The following is a 23,986-nucleotide window of genomic DNA, read 5'->3' as shown; positions in this document are numbered from 1 at the left end:
TGAAACTGCCGAAAGGAAGAACTTGTAAGAAAGGTTCCAATGTTTATTCCTTAGTTAACGAGGATTTGCAAGACGTCTATTAAAACAATATAGAGCAAACTCGAGAACCACAAAGTGTTCTTGTGATTACTCATTTCTTTTTATGGAACTTCGACGTACATTTTATATAGAGAAATATTTCACAAATAATAAGTCTCTTATTAAAAATATACTGCGATAGCTTTAAGGGCATATTTGGTATTGTATTAAATTGATCAATATTGTTAAGAAGACGATTGCTACTATTGCCAAAGTAGGGACTACATATGCAATTTACCTTGAAAAGAAAGTGTTGTCCAAGCGCTGAGCTAACTATCTTTTCGTACAAATCGATCCGAAAAGAGCAATCGTGTTAAAAATTCAAAGGTTTTGGATCTTTTGCACCACGATTTAAATGTTTGGACAAAAAAATCAAGATGGACAAAGGTTAGTGACCAATTATACCAATTTCCCTGTTAATATTATATAATTCACCTTATTAGACATGGTAAGGGTGAACAAAAAATTGCCAATCCGCCAATTTGAATTAAAAATGTAAATTTTAAACTATTGATTTTGGTCTATATTATACAGGTTTCGATAATCACTTGAAATCAAATCGAACCGTTCACTCAAATTTGTTTAATAGAAAAAGTATTTGTTTACTCAAGATATACTATTTATTATCAATATGCTTCAACAAATTTACTTGCTAATCGGCTTCGGTTGACTCTTTAGAAAAATAACGATTTGTTTATGATAATAATTTTCTCATTCTAAAAATGAAACCGCAATATTATTTATTAGTTTAAACTTCCATTGAGACAAATAAATTAGTTTAAAACATTTGTGTAATATTTTCTTTTTCAGTTTTTTTAAAACATATTATTTTACGCCTCTACGATCATGGTTAGAAACCAAATCAAATTGTAAAAAATAGTTTGGTTTTATTTTAGAAAAAATTAAATTGTTTAAAATGACGTAATTTGAAAATGTTCAAAAAATTGTTGAAATCAAATCGTGTTGATATCTAAAGTTTCCTTTAAAGTTGACCATCAAATAAATGTTTTATTATTTTTTTTTTTTTGAATTAAGTTTATAAAAACAAAAATAAAGCCGGTGGGGAGATCTGGAATCGATACGAATCAAGAAAAATATCTGTTATTTTTCTGGAATTTAGTAACAAATAACAAAAACAAAAGTCCGAGAAAGATCCAGAATCATAAAACACGACGTGGAGAGACCAAACAAGAACCAGTGAATCCAATACAGTGTTGGGCTAATTAACCAATCAGAAAAGGAAACGTGTGATAGTGATTTGAAACTACGTTGACTCAGGAAAATAGATAATTACGTGTACTTCTCCTATTGGATAGTGAAATTGAAGGACGATTGGAAGATGCTTTCGAATGGGAGTCCCATATTAACAAGGGACACAACACCGACCTGGCGGGTCCAAATTAAACACTTCCATAAAAAATAAATAAAATCATATTTGAATTTCAGAATAACAAATAAATATTTATGTCATATATTAAAAAAAAGAAAAGAAAAACAATAGAAACATGTTTGGGTCAAGAAGATTATAGAATACGGAACATTGTCGAAGAAGAAAGATAACCTAAATTCTTGTTATTAGTATTAGAGCATGTTTGAGAGTGATTTTGAGAATTGATTTTTTGACCGTTAGGAGAAAAGTGAGGTTCACCTGTGAGAGAAGAAGACAAATATGACGGTTGGAATAGTGAAATAACGGTCAAAAAATCAATTTTTTGGATGAAAAAATCGGGCCCAAATAGACCCTATGTTAGAAATTAATACGTTGTCAAACAAGAAAGATAAAAAAGAGTATTTGAAGTTTATATTCTCTAAGGTGAAAATTAACCACTCATCAAACTTGGGAAAAAGGAAGAAGCAATAATTGAGATCAAACGCGTTACGCGTTTATTTTTAACTTTTTCGAAATTTTTGGTAAAGGTTCAAACTTAAATCCCAACAATTCTTTACTGGAAATTATATTAATTTCTAGGTGGAAATTGAGCCCCGTTTTTTTAAAATGAAAATGAGTAGAATAGTATGTTCTACTCTTTTTGAAAAAGAGTAGTTACAAAAGAAAGAAAAGTTTTAGATTTACGTATAATATTATTTTATAAAAAATTGTGTGGTTAAAAATAGAAAAGAGAAAAATAAAATATAATTTATAAGAAGATTCAAACATGGGCGGAAAATTATTTTCCAATTCAAAATTTTTGTAATGATGCTTGACAGCAAAGCAATCCATTAGCGGCAAAATCGATAGGCACTTTTAAAAAGCTATTAATTAATCAAATTTCATTTTAAGCTACACATTTTATTAGATCCATCAAATTTTATCTACTTTAAATGTTAAAAATCTATATCAAGCAAACATTCGAAAATAAAATTAAAAAAATTAAAACTGAACATCCAACTATACATGAAAACGAATAAGTTAAATTAACAAAAGTATGGATATTAATTAATCAATTCTAACAATTTGGTCGTGATAGTATCTCCCTCAGTTGTTAAGTTTCTTAAAAATTATTTTGATAGTAAAATTCTGTTTTCCCAAATATAAATGATAGACAATTACCTAATATAATACAGGTGGCAGGCATTTCAATAAAATAATCGAGTTAATTATTCTAATGGTTAGTGAATTTAGATCCATGTCTTTGATAGATCACTGTAATTTAAAATGTCGAGTTTTAGTCATTGGATTTAGATTCATGTCTTTGATTGTTCACTGATTGAAGTTTAAAATGTTGAGTTTTGACTACTAAATTTTGAAAAATGTTATATATTACTCACCATAAATTCGACATTTTTCAAAATTCAACATTTATGCTAATGAATAACGCACAATATTTTTCAAAGTTCAGTAGTCAAAACTCAACATTTTAAATTTTAATAAGCAATCGAAAACATAAATCTAAGTTCAATGATCAAAACTCGATATTTAAAGTTTGGTGACCAAAAAAAAATATGGACATAAGTTCAGTGACCATTGGAACAATTAATTCAAAATAGCCGTCGACATGAAAATTGTATAAAAGTCCTAATGCTCATCTCTGCTTTGCCTCAAACTGAGACAGAGATCTATACACACACTATACATACATATAAAATCTAATTTTGCAGTTACAAGCTCGATAATTTCAAGGTACGGAGATTCAGCTTCAATTTCTATTTAGATTATGTATATATGTAGCATAATCTCGAAACATGTATAACTATATTGTTGGAAATTTTTTATTTGTTCGCTGTGAATTTATGTCATTCTTTTGGTTTCCCTGCATCTGTTTATGCAATTTAATCGCTGTTTAAGGCAAAATCTATGCTGTTCGATTCTGGGAGGTTTTAGACAAGAAGAATTCTTAATCATTTTTCTGTTAAGATCTATGATGTTTCAATTTCGAGGGGTTAATCCATTAAAAGATTGATGCGAGCTGGCTTTCTCAGTTACAAAACTGAATGTTTTTAGATCAAGATGGAATTGTTTCAAGAATGACCCCGCCCTAGCCCTAATATTTTGGTACATTTTCAAATAATTATTGAAGTTTTAATAAAGTTCACGCTTTTTGTTGAATTCAAATTCTTTGATATATTTTTATCGAAGTAAGTTTCTCAGTTTCTTTTCATTCTAATGCTGTTACGCCATATCTAACTCTACATCAAAATTTACATCATTTTGCATCAAATTAAAAATCATTTCCAATCATTATATTAAAACTTACAGTAAATGAATAGTATTTAATCATTTCCTTCTCTTTTTTTATTCTAAATAATTTATTTATTTGAAAAATTATTTATTTATTTATTTTACAAATAAAAAAATTATTAAATAAATAATTATGTTAAATTAACAAAAATGTTAAATTCATAAGTGCAATGTGAGCCTCTTTATCCTAGATTAATGTATGTATGTTGTTGTTGTAATATATTTCATGTTATCTTTAAATAATTGTGTTTGTTATATTTTAGTTTTTTTATTCTTACTTTAATTAATTCATTATTTATGATTTTTTACATTTACAATTTATTTTGAATGCACATAATAATAAAATTAATAATTATAATAATTGTATTAAAAATATATAACACAAATGACACAAATAGCCTCCATCAATTACTTTGGCAAATGGAAAAAAAAAATTGACAAATATGACTTTGCACTATTTGGTACGAAATGGTGTAAATTGAATAGTGTTGCACCAAATATAGTGCAATATTATTCATTTTGTACCATTTTGCACCAAAATGGTGCAAATTTTGATGCCATATTAGAGAGCTTTTGCACCAAATTTGGTGTTTTGATGCATCCATTGGAGATGTCCTTAGGTCCATCTCCAATGGAGACATCAAAACACCAAATTGCGCCAAAAAATGGTCCAAAACTACTCTAATGCAATACCAAACTTCGCACCATTTGCGTGCAGCATTATTCAATTTGCACCAAATGGTCCAAAGTCTATTTTACCTTTTATTTTCATTTTCCTAATAAATTGATTAAAAGTATGTGTCATTTGTGTTATATATATTTTTAATACGATAAATTATTATTATTATTTGCATTTAAAATAAATTTTAAATGTAAAAAATAAGAATTAATGAATTAAGTAAAATAAGAATACAAAAAAATTAAAATAAATTATAACAAACACGATTATTTAAAGTTTACACGAAATGTATTATAACAACGACATATATACATCAATCTAATTTTATTTAAGGAAAACGATACATAAAAACAACTGCATAGTTTAGTAATCTGGAAGATTGCTTTTGGATCCCCTAATATCCTCAAAATAATTTCCAAACAAAATAGATGAATTTTCAGATCCTTTATCTTGTTGTTGAGCTCTTTTTTTTTGTAAAATTCTTACTTGTTTGTTTTGAAAGAACAAACGTAGGTTTGAATTTGTTATTGAACTCAAATTTTTCAACAAAATTTTATTCTCCTCACAATATTCTGTCATTTCCAATTTCTTGGATTTCGTAATTCTAATGTCTTTCCTCGCTAGTTTCTTTTTCTTTTTTTTTCCAGAATTTTGACTTCTAATATCATAATATCCAAACTTGAAATGCAATGCACTATTTTTTAATGGCATGATTTAATATTTTTATTTTTGTAGTGTTTTTCCTAATTGTAATATGTTTTTTATATTTATTAATGAATTTAATATTTTCCTCAATTTGATGTAATTATTTATTTAGTAATTTATGTATTTATAGAGTAAATAAATAAATAATATTTCAAATTAATAAATAAATTATTAAGAATAAAAGAAGAGAAGAAAAGGTTAAACATTGTTCATTTAATGTAAGTTTTGGTGTAATGGTTGAAGATGAATTTTAGTTTGACGCAAAATTTGGTGCAAAATAGTGCAAGTTCTGGTAGTTGGAAATGGCCTTCCAGCCCGGATTTCTCTGTTGAGTTTCTTATTTATGTTTGACGAATATTATTTTTCAATTCTGATTAGATATAATTTTAAAAAATTTAACTTAGTAGGATTTGAGCATGTGAGATTCTTTATTTTAGTTCCAAATGTTAGCACGGTTGTATGGTGCCGCCATCATTTGCTCATGGGACTTTTTTTTAGCTTGCATAGAGATATTACAGGATCATTGATTATAAGGTTTTAGTTCCATTGAGCCCCTGTTTGAACCCCCCCCCCCCCCCCCCTTTTTTTTCCAAAATTCATTTATTCAAAACTCATTTTTTACGTAAATCAAAAATTTTTCTCTATCTTTTAACCACACATTCTTAGAAAATCACTATTCTAAAATACATTTCCCCAAAAAATATTCTCAAATAGGGGCTAAATTGTATTGTTTCAAGGTGAGAATGGGTACAACGAATATGCTTCTAACTGCCATATTTCTATGTGCATTAAATTTATATGCTGTGGACATATATTTTACTGTGATCCTGCTTATAGGAATCTGTAAAGAATTCTTTCTTTTTGTTATTAATATTTTGATATTCATATATCTTGTTTCTAATATCTGCAGGTGGACATCTAATCCATTTGGCGGTGAAGAATTTGGAATTCATACCTTTTTCTTCACTTGATAGGTGTTCCAGAGGAAAAAATCTTTTACTTGCTCATCTTCTTCAGTATTTTCTCCTCCTTTGAAAGAAATTGCAGGGAATGCCGAAAAATGTGCTTGCTGGACAGACAGTCGTTCTCTAAGGTTGATGGGGTTGAAGCTCCATACGAGCTTCCCCATATTATCCTTGATAAGATAGGACAGATAACGTACAACCCTATCCATTTTTTCAGTCAAGTACCTAGTGTAGGTAAGTATTTTAGAGGACAAATTGTTTCGTATCATGACCTCTGTGAAGATGGTTGAGTTACTTCATTCCTGAGTATTAATTTCTCGACATAAATATCTATAAAACTGTTTGTGGGGGGCAATAGAAAATTAGCTCTTACCTGTTATGGTAGATTTAGAGATGGAAAATAAAGGAAGTGTGTTAATGCAAAGGTTTGAATTGGGGAAATTGCTTGGACAAGGCACCTTTGCCAAGGTTCACCATGCAAGAAATCTCAAGACTGGCATGAATGTGGCCATTAAGATAATTGACAAGGAGAAGATCTTGAAGGCTGGGATGATTGATCAAATCAAACGAGAAATCTCTGTAATGAGACTTGTTAGGCACCCAAATATTGTTCAGCTTTATGAGGTTATGGCCACCAAAACTAAGATATATTTTGTCATGGAATATATAAAAGGTGGTGAGCTGTTTAACAAGGTGGCCAAAGGGAAGCTGAAAGAAGATGTTGTAAGGAAATATTTTCAACAGCTGATAAGTACAGTTGATTTCTGCCATAGTAGAGGTGTTTATCACAGGGATCTTAAACCTGAGAACCTGCTTTTGGATGAAAATGGAAACCTAAAAGTCTCAGATTTTGGATTGAGTGCTCTTGCGGAATCCAAGCGGCAGGACGGTTTACTTCACACAACATGTGGGACACCTGCCTATGTTTCTCCCGAAGTGATCAACAGGAGGGGCTATGATGGTGCCAAAGCTGATATCTGGTCATGTGGTGTGATCTTATATGTTCTATTAGCTGGATATCTCCCGTTCCATGATTCAAATCTGATGGAGATGTATAGAAAAATCAGCAAGGCAGAGTTCAAATATCCTAACTGGATTCCTCCTGATGTTCGCAGGCTGATTTCAAAAATACTGGATCCAAATCCAAACACCAGGATTTCCATATCCAAAATCATAGAAAATTTTTGGTTTCGTAAGGGTTTCCCATCCAAAGTCACGAAAAGTAGTGCTGATTCTCTGATTCAAGACATGGATGTAAAAAAAGCAGTAGTTGATGCTGAAACAATGTTCAGTTTTGTGGAGAACAAGAGCACAACAGGTGTGAAACTAGATTTTGCAACGCATACAAACTTGAATGCCTTCGATATCATCTCCCTTTCACCCGGTTTTGACTTGTCCAGCTTGTTCGAGGAAAATGATCAAAAGAAAGAAGCCCGTTTTACATCTAAGCAACCTTCCAAGACCATCGTCTCCAAATTAGAGCAAGTAGCAAAGCGTCTAAATCTGAAAGCATCGAAGAAGGATGGAGGATTGTTAAAATTTGAAGGATCAAAGGAAGGCAGGAAGGGAGTTTTGTCTATAGATGCAGAAATCTTTGAGGTTACTCCAAGTTTTTATTTAGTCGAGATGAAGAAATCCAATGGAGACACACTGGAATATCAGAAGATGATGAAGCAGGACATAAGGCCATCATTAAAGGACATTGTTTGGACATGGCAAGGTGATCACTCACAGCCCCTGCAGCAACAAGAACAACCAGAGGTACGGCCATCACTAGTTACACAACTGGATGTTGTCACGCATCCAAATTGATAATGAAGAGAACATATTTCGGGCCTGATTTTAACTAGTCTTCTTACATACAGTCTAATTTCTGGAAAATTGGTGTTTCTGATGCTTATTTTGAGTACTAAATGACTTGTTTCGGTTAGTCCATTTCTGTATAATTTTTCTTTTTTCAGTTTGCTAAGCCTTGTGGGCATCTGTTTGTTACAATCCCCCTTCTTCTTCTTTTTTTTAAATTCTAGTTGGGCTAAGAGTTGAAATTGGGATTAGAAGGCCGACACTAGCATTAGATAGAGGAAAGTTGTAGCGAATTATATTTAGATATCAAAATCATCTTTTAGCAGCTATAAACAATGGATACGAGGTATGGTACGTATCATTATCTGTAAAATACAGCTACTGTTGTATAAATTCAAAAGTATTGTTATTACTATCAATTATCAAATACTGTAGGGTTATGCGCAGAGAAAAAGAAATCAAAATAAAACAGCAGTTGCAGCCTTCATGCATGTTTCAAGAGAAACTTCAAAAGAAAATCAGTGGTGCCTATACATTGTCTTCTATGCCTGGTAAATGTGGTGGGACCGACATTACCGGCACCACCACTTCCACTCTATTGCTGCCACTACTTCCACTGCCTTTGCCATCAAAAGTGCTATTGCTGGTTGCATTATCATCAGGAATAAAATTCCCTTACAGTTTCTTGATACAATTAACAGCAAAACATAATTCAGAATTTCACTGATAGCCCCAAACTTGAACCAAACTACCTTTCTCCAATCTGTTTGCTTACAGCTATAGTTTGATCCAAATTCGAGTGGGTATTGGAGTTTTGATTGAACTGGTTTTAAAGAGGTCAAAATTATGGATCGAAAAGAAAAGTTGTTTCATTTTCGCTAGCCTGCTTCTCCAATGATTCATGTATAGTTTCTACAGAGACTTGTTGTTTGCTTGTCGCTTGCCTAGCGCTCGAGCGGCAAAGCTATCACATGCCAACCATAGATCGAAACACGAGATTTACTATATGGCAAATGAAGATGTGAGCACTTCTCACGTAGATGGACTTGAAGGAAGCCTTGCTTGGCTTTGATAAGATGCCTTCAACTTGGACGCAGAATGAGAAACAGAGTAGGGATGGAAACGTCCAATCCCAAATGCACCTAAATCTATCAAATCAAATTCTTCAGGATATGAAGGAGAAAAATGCCGCTACATTGTGGTTAAAGTTAGAACAACATTGTATGAGAAAGAATTTGACTAGCAAGTTACAATTGAAACGACGCTTGTATTCTCACCGAATGTTTGAAGGTGCAGCATTAGATGATCACTTAACTATGTTCAAATCGTAGCCAATTTGGAGATATTGGAAGTTAAGTATGACGAGAAGAACTTGGCTTTGATGATGTTGTGTACGTTGCCACCATCATATGTTACTTTTAAAGATATTATTCTCTATAATTGGGATACTCTCAATGTGGAAGAGGCTTATAATGCTTTACTATCTAAGAAGAAGATGAGGCATCTTGTTAGAGAATCTGGGAGTCAAGATGAGGGGTAGATCAAAATCTAGACATACAGAGAAAGTATGTCATTATTGTAAGAAGAATGGGCATATAAGAGCTGATTACTATTCATTGAAAAATAGAAATAAAGCTATTGGCGCTCCTAATAAAGGAAAAAGACATGTTAACACAATGGAGACTGATGTTGTGGAATTTATGGGCAAAGTAGAGAAGAGCTTTTTGTAATTTCTAACATAGGTTTCAAACCTTATGAGGAATAGATTCTTGACTTGGCATGTATTTTCCATATATGTCCCAACAAGGACTGGTTTACAACATATGAAGGAGTTTTGAAAGGTGCCGTGATTATGTGAAACAACAAGCCTTGCAAAATTATCGGTATTGGTATAGTCAGAATCATAATGTTCGATGGTTATATTTTATAGATGAATGCACATTCCAAAACTGAGAGCTAAATCTTATATAGGGCCATAAAAACTTTGGTGAATGTGGAGTTTTGAAGGTGAGTCGGGGCATCTTATTGTCATGAGGGGACATCAAAACTCTACACGGTTTTTTACCCCCCCCCCCCCCCCCTTTTTTTTCCAAAATTCATTTATTCAAAACTCATTTTTTACGTAAATCAAAAATTTTTCTCTATCTTTTAACCACACATTCTTAGAAAATCACTATTCTAAAATACATTTCCCCAAAAAATATTCTCAAATAGGGGCTAAATTGTATTGTTTCAAGGTGAGAATGGGTACAACGAATATGCTTCTAACTGCCATATTTCTATGTGCATTAAATTTATATGCTGTGGACATATATTTTACTGTGATCCTGCTTATAGGAATCTGTAAAGAATTCTTTCTTTTTGTTATTAATATTTTGATATTCATATATCTTGTTTCTAATATCTGCAGGTGGACATCTAATCCATTTGGCGGTGAAGAATTTGGAATTCATACCTTTTTCTTCACTTGATAGGTGTTCCAGAGGAAAAAATCTTTTACTTGCTCATCTTCTTCTGTATTTTCTTTGAAAGAAATTGCAGGGAATGCCGAAAAATGTGCTTGCTGGACAGACAGTCGTTCTCTAAGGTTGATGGGGTTGAAGCTCCATACGAGCTTCCCCATATTATCCTTGATAAGATAGGACAGATAACGTACAACCCTATCCATTTTTTCAGTCAAGTACCTAGTGTAGGTAAGTATTTTAGAGGACAAATTGTTTCGTATCATGACCTCTGTGAAGATGGTTCCTTTGAAAGAAATTGCAGGGAATGCCGAAAAATGTGCTTGCTGGACAGACAGTCGTTCTCTAAGGTTGATGGGGTTGAAGCTCCATACGAGCTTCCCCATATTATCCTTGATAAGATAGGACAGATAACGTACAACCCTATCCATTTTTTCAGTCAAGTACCTAGTGTAGGTAAGTATTTTAGAGGACAAATTGTTTCGTATCATGACCTCTGTGAAGATGGTTGAGTTACTTCATTCCTGAGTATTAATTTCTCGACATAAATATCTATAAAACTGTTTGTGGGGGGCAATAGAAAATTAGCTCTTACCTGTTATGGTAGATTTAGAGATGGAAAATAAAGGAAGTGTGTTAATGCAAAGGTTTGAATTGGGGAAATTGCTTGGACAAGGCACCTTTGCCAAGGTTCACCATGCAAGAAATCTCAAGACTGGCATGAATGTGGCCATTAAGATAATTGACAAGGAGAAGATCTTGAAGGCTGGGATGATTGATCAAATCAAACGAGAAATCTCTGTAATGAGACTTGTTAGGCACCCAAATATTGTTCAGCTTTATGAGGTTATGGCCACCAAAACTAAGATATATTTTGTCATGGAATATATAAAAGGTGGTGAGCTGTTTAACAAGGTGGCCAAAGGGAAGCTGAAAGAAGATGTTGTAAGGAAATATTTTCAACAGCTGATAAGTGCAGTTGATTTCTGCCATAGTAGAGGTGTTTATCACAGGGATCTTAAACCTGAGAACCTGCTTTTGGATGAAAATGGAAACCTAAAAGTCTCAGATTTTGGATTGAGTGCTCTTGCGGAATCCAAGCGGCAGGACGGTTTACTTCACACAACATGTGGGACACCTGCCTATGTTTCTCCCGAAGTGATCAACAGGAGGGGCTATGATGGTGCCAAAGCTGATATCTGGTCATGTGGTGTGATCTTATATGTTCTATTAGCTGGATATCTCCCGTTCCATGATTCAAATCTGATGGAGATGTATAGAAAAATCAGCAAGGCAGAGTTCAAATATCCTAACTGGATTCCTCCTGATGTTCGCAGGCTGATTTCAAAAATACTGGATCCAAATCCAAACACCAGGATTTTCATATCCAAAATCATAGAAAATTTTTGGTTTCGTAAGGGTTTCCCATCCAAAGTCACGAAAAGTAGTGCTGATTCTCTGATTCAAGACATGGATGTAAAAAAAGCAGTAGTTGATGCTGAAACAATGTTCAGTTTTGTGGAGAACAAGAGCACAACAGGTGTGAAACTAGATTTTGCAACGCATACAAACTTGAATGCCTTCGATATCATCTCCCTTTCACCCGGTTTTGACTTGTCCAGCTTGTTCGAGGAAAATGATCAAAAGAAAGAAGCCCGTTTTACATCTAAGCAACCTTCCAAGACCATCGTCTCCAAATTAGAGCAAGTAGCAAAGCGTCTAAATCTGAAAGCATCGAAGAAGGATGGAGGATTGTTAAAATTTGAAGGATCAAAGGAAGGCAGGAAGGGAGTTTTGTCTATAGATGCAGAAATCTTTGAGGTTACTCCAAGTTTTTATTTAGTCGAGATGAAGAAATCCAATGGAGACACACTGGAATATCAGAAGATGATGAAGCAGGACATAAGGCCATCATTAAAGGACATTGTTTGGACATGGCAAGGTGATCACTCACAGCCCCTGCAGCAACAAGAACAACCAGAGGTACGGCCATCACTAGTTACACAACTGGATGTTGTCACGCATCCAAATTGATAATGAAGAGAACATATTTCGGGCCTGATTTTAACTAGTCTTCTTACATACAGTCTAATTTCTGGAAAATTGGTGTTTCTGATGCTTATTTTGAGTACTAATGACTTGTTTCGGTTAGTCCATTTCTGTATAATTTTTCTTTATTCAGTTTGCTAAGCCTTGTGGGCATCTGTTTGTTACAATCCCCCTTCTTCTTCTTTTTTTTAAATTCTAGTTGGGCTAAGAGTTGAAATTGGGATTAGAAGGCCGACACTAGCATTAGATAGAGGAAAGTTGTAGCGAATTATATTTAGATATCAAAATCATCTTTTAGCAGCTATAAACAATGGATACGAGGTATGGTACGTATCATTATCTGTAAAATACAGCTACTGTTGTATAAATTCAAAAGTATTGTTATTACTATCAATTATCAAATACTGTAGGGTTATGCGCAGAGAAAAAGAAATCAAAATAAAACAGCAGTTGCAGCCTTCATGCATGTTTCAAGAGAAACTTCAAAAGAAAATCAGTGGTGCCTATACATTGTCTTCTATGCCTGGTAAATGTGGTGGGACCGACATTACTGGCACCACCACTTCCACTCTATTGCTGCCACTACTTCCACTGCCTTTGCCATCAAAAGTGCTAATGCTGGTTGCATTATCATCAGGAATAAAATTCCCTTGCAGTTTCTTGATACAATTAACAGCAAAACATAATTCAGAATTTCACTGATAGCCCCAAACTTGAACCAAACTACCTTTCTCCAATCTGTTTGCTTACAGCTATAGTTTGATCCAAATTCGAGTGGGTATTGGAGTTTTGATTGAACTGGTTTTAAAGAGGTCAAAATTATGGATCGAAAAGAAAAGTTGTTTCATTTTCGCTAGCCTGCTTCTCCAATGATTCATGTATAGTTTCTACAGAGACTTGTTGTTTGCTTGTCGCTTGCCTAGCGCTCGAGCGGCAAAGCTATCACATGCCAACCATAGATCGAAACACGAGATTTACTATATGGCAAATGAAGATGTGAGCACTTCTCACGTAGATGGACTTGAAGGAAGCCTTGCTTGGCTTTGATAAGATGCCTTCAACTTGGACGCAGAATGAGAAACAGAGTAGGGATGGAAACGTCCAATCCCAAATGCACCTAAATCTATCAAATCAAATTCTTCAGGATATGAAGGAGAAAAATGCCGCTACATTGTGGTTAAAGTTAGAACAACATTGTATGAGAAAGAATTTGACTAGCAAGTTACAATTGAAACGACGCTTGTATTCTCACCGAATGTTTGAAGGTGCAGCATTAGATGATCACTTAACTATGTTCAAATCGTAGCCAATTTGGAGATATTGAAAGTTAAGTATGACGAGAAGAACTTGGCTTTGATGATGTTGTGTACGTTGCCACCATCATATGTTACTTTTAAAGATATTATTCTCTATAATTGGGATACTCTCAATGTGGAAGAGGCTTATAATGCTTTACTATCTAAGAAGAAGATGAGGCATCTTGTTAGAGAATCTGGGAGTCAAGATGAGGGGTAGATCAAAATCTAGACATACAGAGAAAGTATGTCATTATTGTAAGAAGAATGGGCATATAAGAGCTGATTACTATTCATTGAAAAATAGAAATAAAGCTATTGGCGCTCCTAATAAAGGAAAAAGACATGTTAACACAATGGAGACTGATGTTGTGGAATTTATGGGCAAAGTAGAGAAGAGCTTTTTGTAATTTCTAACATAGGTTTCAAACCTTATGAGGAATAGATTCTTGACTTGGCATGTATTTTCCATATATGTCCCAACAAGGACTGGTTTACAACATATGAAGGAGTTTTGAAAGGTGCCGTGATTATGTGAAACAACAAGCCTTGCAAAATTATCGGTATTGGTATAGTCAGAATCATAATGTTCGATGGTTATATTTTATAGATGAATGCACATTCCAGAACTGAGAGCTAAATCTTATATAGGGCCATAAAAACATTGGTGAATGTGGAGTTTTGAAGGTGAGTCGGGGCATCTTATTGTCATGAGGGGACATCAAAACTCTACACGGTTGTACATTTTGTAGGGCTTCATAGTTTCAGGAAATGCCGCAGTTTCCACTTCTTTGTCGATGGATGATGAAGTTACTAAACTTTGGCATATGCAACTTGAGGATATGAGAGAGACGGTTATAACAGAATTGAGTAGGAGTGGACTTCTTGATTAACAAAAGACCAGTAACATGAAATTTTGTGATCATTATGACTTTGAAAAATTAAAAAGAGTCAAATTCACTAAATGAAGCCACAACGCGAAGTGAAAAATATTGACAGAAAAACAGACTGAAAAATAGGTGAAACGTCTATGTACAGATAATGGGTTGGAGTTTTGTTCAAATGAATTCAATAACTTCTGCAAAGCTAAAGACATCTTGAGACACTTGAAATACCTAGAACTCCTCAACAGAATAGTGTGACAGAACGGATTAATAGAACTTTGATGGAAAATGTTTTTTGTATGCTTTCAGATTCTGGATTGCTTAAGACATTTTGGACTAAAGCTGCTATTACATCTTGTTTCGAGATTCTGGTTAGAACTCTTCAACAGAATGGTGTGGTAGAATGGATGAATAGAACTTTGATGGAAAATGTTCGTTGTATGCTTTCAGATTCTGGATTGCTTAAGACATTTTGGACTGAAGCTACTACTACATCTTCTTTTTTGATTAATCGTTGACCTTTAGTTGTCATTGAGAAAAAATACCAGAAAAGGTATGGTTTGGTAAATCTTCTTGTTAGTCTGATTTAAAAATATTTTGGTGTCTTGCTTACGCTCATGTGGATAATGTGGAGCCTAGGTCTAGAAAGTGTATCTTTCTTGGATATAAATTAGGTATGAAGGAGTATAAATTGTGGTGATCTGAGACAAGAAATGAGGTGGTTAGAAAAGATTTAGTAGTTGATATACTTGCTATGGTTCATGGTTCATCACGTGGGAATTCTGATAAAACTGAGGAACGGAATCATTCAACTTAAGTAGAGTTGAAAATTAGTCTAGGTAAACAATAAGAGATTTCAAAATAGTTTACTACAGATCAATCTAGTCCAGAGTTGACAAATAGTAATACTTTGCCTACACAATCATCAACACCACAGTATTCAATAATATAACGAAAGAGCTCGAAGGCAGATTACACCTCCATAGAAGTATGGAAAAGCATATTTGGTAGCTTATGCTTTGAGTATGTCTGCAGATATTGATTCAAATGAGGAGCTTGCTACATATTCAGAGGCAGTCAATTGTAGTAATTCTAATAGATGATTGATTGTTATACATAAGGAAATTGGGTCATTGAACAAAAAGGGTACTTGGGACTTGGTGTAATTACCTAAGAATGAAAGGGTTGTTTGCTGCAAGTACGTGATCAAAAAGAAGAAAATGGACATTAGGAATTGAAGATACTAGGCATATGACCAAATTTGTAGTAAAGGGTTACAGTCAGATTCCATGTGTTGACTTCACAGATGTGTTTTCACTAATTTTAAAGTATAGTTCAATTCGAATTTTATTTGGGATAGTAGCAAAGAATGATTTGGAGTTTAAGCAGATGAATGTCAAGATAACGTTCTTGCATGGAGAACTTGAGGAGAACATTTACATGCAACAACCAGAAGATTTGATAGTTTCTAGAAAGGAAAACTATATGTACTTGTTGAAGAAATTTTTGTATAAACTGAAGCAGTCACCGAGGCACTGGTATAAAATGTTCGATTCATTCATGACTACTCATAGTTTCATTAGAAGTAATTATGATAGTTGTACATACTTTAGAAAAGAAGGTGGATCAATCACATACTTGTTATTATATGTTGATGATATGTTCATAACAGCTAAGGATAAAGTAGATGTTAGAAATGTGGAATCTCAACTTAGTAAGGAGTTTCAGATGAAAAATTTGGGTGCAATAAATAAAATTCTTGGTATGAAAATTTAGAGAGATAGAAAGGCAAGCAGATTGTACTTGAGTTAGAAGGGTACATTGAGAATATACTTCAGAGGTTCAATATGCGTAATGATAAAGCTGTCGGTGCTCTCTTGGTTGCCTACTTCAAACTATCATCTGGATTGTATCCTCAATCGGATAAAAACATTAATTATATGTCGCAGGTTCATTATTCCAGTACATATGGTTTGCTTATGTACACTATGGTTTGTAAAGACCAAATTTGACACATATAGTTAGTGCAATTATTAGATATATAACAAATCCTGATATTGAAGATTGGAAAGCAATGCAATGATATTCAGCTACTTGAAGGGCTCTAATATTGCCTGCTTGCATTTTGGTAGAAATACAGATGGAATCATTGGATTTATATTATGTAAGGGGTCTTGATATCACTTACAGAGTATGTGTTTACCCTTGAAGGTTGTGCAATCAGCTGGAAAGTTATTTTACAAAATACAGTAACTTTGTTTACAGCAGAAGTAGCGATAGAGTACATAGCCATTACAAAGGCATGTAAGGAGACTATGTGGTTGAGGGGATTGATTGGTGAAATAAGTGAAGACTTGCAGATTTCTACAGTATATTGTGATAGTTAGAGTGTTATTTATTTTATTTTTTTACAGTAAGGATTAGATGTTTCATGAGAGGACTAAGCACATTGATGTGATGTATCATTTTGTGTGTGAAGTGAGCAAGATTGATACCAAGGATAATACTATCTACATGATGACAAAACCACTTTTTATTGCTCAGTTTGACCATTACTTGGACTTAGTTGGAGTTTGTCATTGATTTAGTCCATTGAAGCTTATTTGGAAGATGATGAGTGGTATTTACTTTGGAGATTTTTTTGGAATTTCCTGTATTGGAATTTGATTCAAGGTGGAGATTTGTTATGGTTTAACCCAAATTCTGGTGGGTATTGAAGTTTTGATTGAAGTTGCATTAAAGAGATCAAAATTATGGACTGAGAATAAAAGTAGCCACATTTTCACTAGCCTGCTGCTATTTGCCCGCTCGAGCAAATCCTGTATATTTTCTCTAAAGACTTGTCGCCCGCCTATCGCTTGCGCATTAAGGTTATCCAACCCAGGCCCCTTTTATATTTTAACACGTTTTTTAGACTCTTATTTATCTACAACTTGATTTCTAAGGTTCATATATATAGGCTAGAACTTGTATTGTTCTCATAACATTCATACAACATCTTCAGAGCTTTAGATCTTAATTGAGAGCATTGCGATCTTGTTGTAAACACAATTACTATTGATTATAGTAAATTTTTTCTTCTCTACCTGTGATTTTTTTCACATATTAGATTTCCACATAAATCTTGATATTCTTGTTTATTTCATTATTGTCATTATCTTACACTAAACTCATAACACTTACCCTAGATTCTTCCACTGGCTTATAAGAGCAACCATTTTTGGCATGCTAGACCACCTCTTCATGGTCAACATATGGTAGCCAACTTTTAAAATCAATATTGTAAGAACTAAGAACATCAACACTTTCCATATCAAGTTTATCTTCTTCCTTGTTGCCTCTATTAGTCCTTGGCTGCGTGAAAGAAAACCCCTATACAAACTTGTTTTGGCATTGGATTCTTTCAGTCTTTTTGATACAAGAAAACTAGTGTCGTTCGTTCAATTCATTTTTTCGCAAGATTCTTTGAAGAAAGGGGTCAGGATAAGGCTCATTTTGTGCTCCTTTATTATTATTATTATTATTATTATTATTATTATTATTATTATTTTGCTTCTTTAAATGATACGATGGTTTCTCTTCAATAGTTCCAGCTGCTTCGATTTGGTCATCCGTAATCTTAGCCTCAACTGTAATTATTATTATTTTGCTTCTTTAAATGATATGATGGTTTCTCTTCAATAGTTCCAGCTGCTTCGATTTGGTCATCCGTAATCTTAGCCTCAAACAGTTGATAACTTTATCATGAACGGGCCTAAATTGAGGTCAGATACTTGGTTATTTTTCGGTTTCTTGATTAGTGTTTTCCTGAGGGCGGTAGTCGATTTGGCTCTTTCTCATTGGATGAAGATCAGATTGTTCTTCAGGAGCATCATCAGTCATCACTAGGTATTTGGAAACACATGTTGGAATTCCCAACATCTCACCATGAGTTGATACAAGTGAGCTAATTCTTGTGATAGAAGAGCCATAGATTATCTCTTTTGTTTAATTGAACTGTCAAATGACAAGTGTAATTCTAGTGATATAAACGAGTCGAGCCGAAGGCCATATAACGGCTTAGGATTTTAGCCCGAACTGAATCTAGTCAAAGCTAGGTCAAAAATTAAGACTTAGCTCGAGCTTTCGAATCGGACCGAACCGACTCAATTTTTTTAATGTCGGGAAATTTGAAAAAAATATATATGACAAGTCGGAAGCAAGCAGCCACAGCTGTGGCTGTCTGCTTGCTAGCTGTAGGCAACATAAAACTGCTTGCCTAGCCTGCTTTTGCATGTAGCATCTTGTTTGCACCTGCTTTTGCTGGTAACTACTGTCACAAGCTAAGATGGCCTGCCACCCGAGCCGGCTCTAGCTCCAATTGTTGCTTGAAAATGAGGCTTTGATTGAAACAAGCCGCGATTCGAGTCGGCTCGAACTTTTTTCAGCTGAGCTACAAATCGTCTGAGCCAACAAGCCAAATTTACATGCATGAGGTGACGTTAGTGTTTAAGTAATGAAAATTTTTGAAGCCCGAATATCAAGTTCCACTGAAAAAGTGTGTTAAAATCTTAGTCAAAATCAACAATTAATTTTAATCACAAATTTCATGTGATCCACAACTTTTTTTCATCAACTTTTATTAAAATCTATAAAAACCTGATTTTTATCTAAACCAAACATGGACATATACCTCTCTATGCTTTACAAATTTTATTGAAATTGAAAGATTTTTTTTTTTGGTTTTATTTTGTTTTTTCGCCCTTTTTTTCATATCCAAAAACTTTATATGTTGTATCTTCTTATTTGAAAATATTATTAACTTTACTAGAGAAAGTTTTTAAATAACTTAAGATCGTTGATTTTTAACCTAAGCATGTTTTGGTTAAATTCAGAAAATTGAGAAAAGTGGATAAAGATGGTGAATTCCGAATTTTTTATAACCTACAGTTTGTTTGATTGACTTTATTTTTCATGAGAATGTTATTTTTCCATTCAAATTCTTATTTTTAGGGTGTTTGATTAAAAAAAATCATGAAAAATATGTTTCAACTTTTGGTTAAATGATCATATTTTCCTCAAAAATAAAGAAAATATTTTATTTAAGAAGAGGTGATTTTTATTTTTCAGATAATTCAATATCTTTCTCTCTCTCATATATACCCACCGCTAAAAAATGGAAAAGAATAATATTTCTAAGGTTGAAAACTGAATCAATCAAACACATTTAGTTAATAATTTTCATACAAATAAGTTCAACACGATTGAATTACCTATAATAATTTATTTTTTTCAAACAAACTTCATGCTTCTAATTAAACGCACTCTTAAACTTTTTGCTAAGAATTTTACTTTTCAAAATTAGTGTCTTTTACACTTTTTAGAATTTTTCTAAATGTTAATCTTAGTTAAATCAAAGTTAGATACCCGTGAAACGATAGTGAAAGGATTATTCATTTTTTTGTCTTATTTATCCATGATACCATATATTTTGCAGGGTTTTAGCGAACAAATTTTTTGTTGTCATTGCTGTCCATTTTTTTTTATTTAGTTTGAATTTACTTATTTTTAGATTTAATTCACTTTATTTATTTATTTTTAATATTACAATGATTTTGCTTATTTATCTCTCTACTTGCATTTTTGGAGACTCGAAAAATACCTATCTGCGTCATTCGATAATTATTTTATAAGTCATAAGATAATTCATCGGTGATTTTGTCAAAAGTTTACATATATGATTGATAAGCCGTTTCTAGAAATACTATTCTATTTTTGATTTGTCAAGTTCAAATCAATGAATCTAGTTTTTGATAAGGTTTTAAATTTGAATTCTTGAATAATTGCATCCACAAATTGTTTGGTGTAATTGATAACTTCAGGGATTTTAGATAATATTTTAATTTGTCATAATTTGGTGTATTGAATAATAACTTCTTTGATTTGGTTTGAATTGAGAATTGCTTTCATCATTCAGCGAATGATTTTGTGCTGCTTGTTCGGCCAAAGTTTTTTCCACACACCCTCTTGTTCCGTCAAATTTTTCTGGTTTATTCAACTCTTACCCCCTTCAATTGTTACCATTATTAGAAGAGAACAATGTTAGTTTTAATTAATCGATGATGTTTAGGAATGACAGAAAAAATCGTTCAATTCGATACTAGCAAGGCCGTCTCGAATGTTGCAGGTAAGCGGGGTGGGGACCGGGGCAAGGGTAACGTTACCATTATTAGAAGAGAACAATGTTAGCGATGTTTAATTACTAGATGATGTTTAGGAATGACAAAAAAAATCGTTCAATTCAATACCAACAAGGCTATCTCAAATGTTGCAGGTAAACGGGGTGGGGATAGGGGCGAGAGTCGTTACCCTAAAGCAAAATATTTTCCTCGTACTATTTAAGATTAATTTCAAATTTAAATTTTTTTATCAAACAAAAAGAAAATATCTATCATCATTTTAAAAGAGAACATGAATTGTTCTTAAACAATTGAAAAAAGAAGATAATAATGTTCGCCAACTAAAGATATAAAAAATAAATAAATTAATTTCAGTCCAGTCCCGTCCCGTCCCGCTCTAATCGGGTATGAGGGTGAGATGGTGTAATAAAAATATTCGATCGAATGAGGGACGAGAATGATTGATTCATCTCATACTCGTTCTATTACCATCCTTGGTGTTTGTGTGTCACTTGTGGTGCTAGTATATTGAGTTTTGGATAAGGTTAGGTTGTCGTGGGCTTAGTGCTCTATTTTATGGGTTTGATTGTGGTTGATTGATTGGGTATTATGGCTGCCATTCAAGATTCGACTCGTCGATTACATATTTGTGGGCTATGCTATTTGATTAGGGATATACTCAACTTTATTATTTGATTGGAATTGAAAAAATTACTTGAAAATACAATAGATGAAAACCATAAATGCAAAATTACTGGCAACTTGAATTCTCTTGAGAATTAAGGAAAGTAAAATTGTCTCTTCATACGTTCAAATTCAAAATTTCAATTCTCTAACCAAGCAAGTTTTTAATTTCCCAAACACAATTTCAATCGATTTTCTTTCCAATAATTTCTAGTACATATCGTTTCAACTAGTTTTGTATCAATTCTAATTTTCTCTATTATGATTGCTGATTGTTTGATGTTTTTCTTCAAAATTATCGTATCATCATCAACTTCATTATGCAGCAATTTTGTGAAGTTTTAGGATATGTTTTGCGCTTACAATTTATGAATTTAAGTTGTTATCACTAGAAATTTCAAGAGAGAGTTTTTGATCCATAATAGCTAGATTCTGCGACTTATTGACAAGAATATGCATCTTCTACAAACTGTTCAGTTTCAAATGATCGAGTTAGTAGAGCACGATGATTTTTTTAATTGGTTAAATCTATAAATTGAATATCAACAGATTAAGTTAGCACAATATATGTTTAAAATAAGAGAGTTTTAGATAAAAGGCATTTATAAATCCCCTTATGACCTAGCTATTTTGGATCCACTTTAGAATTTAGAATTCTATTTAAACTTCCATCTTCATCACGTACTTGTCACATTCTGGCAAATACCAAACAACAGAAGTTCTTATTGAGTGATTACACATCCTGACCAATAACCCATTTTTCAAAAAAGAGTTTTAGATAAAAGGCATTTATAAATCCCCTTATGACCTAGCTATTTTGGATCCACTTTAGAATTTAGAATTCTATTTAAACTTCCATCTTCATCACGTACTTGTCACATTCTGGCAAATACCAAACAACAGAAGTTCTTATTGAGTGATTACACATCCTGACCAATAACCCATTTTTCAATTAATACATTCTTATCGATTCTAACCTCTTCTCGTACATCCCTTTCGCGTTTCAAAGGTCCATAAATGCCATTGTTATATGCACCACAAGGTATCAAAAATTGTTAACCAAGGAAGATGATAAGAAAGAGATGGAACAATATACCTATAATTAATGGACCCACAATATTTATGATATTGGGCCCGACAAATTGAATATGGTCCACAATTATCTGATAATGACCTGTACTTACCAATTTGTGATAAGCACAAAGTTTTTTTTGCCACTTATTAAAAGGAGAATATTCTTCTTTTCTAAACTATTATTATTCATATGACAACTAATCATGCTAGTTGACAAAAATTTGTGTGTAAACAACTATGGATTAGCTGTGCTGTATAATATTTATTGGACATAATAATGAATATTTTAATCTATTTTTAGTAATTATAATTATTTTCACACTATTCAATATATTAAGCCCGTTTGTTTCTCATTTTTAACTCATTAAAATGAAAAATATGGTCGTTATTCATCATATCAAACCATCATATTTGACTTTCTATTTATTGTGTGGGACCCGTAACGACTATATATTTCATTCTCATTTTTACATTAATGTGTACTAAATGGAGCCTAATTATAGAGTCGAACAATTAACGAATATCAATATTGCATATATAACATAGGCTCCTCTTGACATTAATTAATATGCTGGCAAGCGATGCAAACTTGTGCTTTTAACATGAAAGTCGTGTCATTGAAATTGAAGTTTCAGTGCAATCAAGTACTTCGTCCATCCCAATTACATAGGTTTGGTTTTTTTCTTGTCCCAAATATGTAATCATGTTTTCTAATTTAGAATATTATGTTTTGTTCCTTTACTAATATACTCTTATTTAATTTACCTAGTTACAATTAATTTTCTCAATTTAATTTGCCTACTTCTTGAAATCATCTAAATACACACATTTCCCAATAATTTGCCTACTTCTTGAAGTCAAATTTTCAAATTCTTTACTAATTTCAACAATAATTTATTACTTGTTGAAAATTGAATAGGGATAAACTAGAAAAATTATTGACAAAAAATACTTTTTCAATAACTTTAAATAAGATTTCTTAATCCATGTAAAAAATAAAATAAGCTTATATAATTGGGACAGAAGGAGTATGACGTAAACAATACTTATACCAATTGAAAGACATGATTATTGCACGTTTAAAAAACTAATTAACTATTTCAATGTCCATGTTATTCATGTAAGGAAATTCACAGTAGGAAAATGAATTTAAATCCCTGTTTGATAGCGATTAAAATTTATATGTTTAATTTAAATAAAAGTCAATAATTAATTTTAATCACATATTATATGGGATCCATAATTTTTCAACAACATATTTTATAAACTTTTATCAAAATTTGTAAAAGTCCGTTTTAATTTTCATCAAACAGGGACGAATTATTAAAACATAATGGTTATTAGCAAGCAAGCTAAAATAGAATTGAAAGTTTGAATTGAATTTTAAACAGACTATAGTTAAGTGATCAAAATGAAACTTTGTTAAATTTGAGCAACCTGTAGTATTTTTAAATTAATTATTATGCTTAAC

At 32.6% G+C, this 23,986-nt stretch overlaps 2 protein-coding genes across 2 annotated transcripts; both read left to right on the top strand.

The window, feature by feature from the left end:
* The first annotated feature begins 3,087 nt into the window (after positions 1 to 3,087).
* LOC111392935 (CBL-interacting protein kinase 2-like) lies at positions 3,088 to 8,324 on the top strand. Its single transcript, XM_023018346.1, has 2 exons — positions 3,088 to 3,199; positions 6,052 to 8,324. The coding sequence occupies exon 2, from the start codon at positions 6,485 to 6,487 to the stop codon at positions 7,916 to 7,918; it is 1,434 nt and encodes a 477-aa protein (XP_022874114.1). The 5' UTR covers positions 3,088 to 3,199; positions 6,052 to 6,484; the 3' UTR covers positions 7,919 to 8,324.
* A 2,344-nt stretch (positions 8,325 to 10,668) lies between these two features.
* On the top strand, positions 10,669 to 12,814 carry LOC111392936 (CBL-interacting protein kinase 2-like). The gene has a single exon (XM_023018347.1). The coding sequence runs from the start codon at positions 10,972 to 10,974 to the stop codon at positions 12,403 to 12,405; it is 1,434 nt and encodes a 477-aa protein (XP_022874115.1). The 5' UTR covers positions 10,669 to 10,971; the 3' UTR covers positions 12,406 to 12,814.
* The last annotated feature ends 11,172 nt before the right edge of the window (positions 12,815 to 23,986 follow it).

This window comes from Olea europaea, unplaced genomic scaffold, assembly GCF_002742605.1.
Source record: "Olea europaea var. sylvestris unplaced genomic scaffold, O_europaea_v1 scaffold998, whole genome shotgun sequence".
Lineage (NCBI taxonomy): Eukaryota > Viridiplantae > Streptophyta > Magnoliopsida > Lamiales > Oleaceae > Olea > Olea europaea.
Note: the sequence above shows the minus strand (reverse complement) of the source record. Positions and strands in the feature narration are given on the sequence as shown.

Coding starts and splice junctions, on each gene's coding strand:
- LOC111392935 (XM_023018346.1), top strand. CDS start 6,485: ATGGTAGATTTAGAGATGGAAAATAAAGGAAGTGTGTTAATGCAAAGG.
- LOC111392936 (XM_023018347.1), top strand. CDS start 10,972: ATGGTAGATTTAGAGATGGAAAATAAAGGAAGTGTGTTAATGCAAAGG.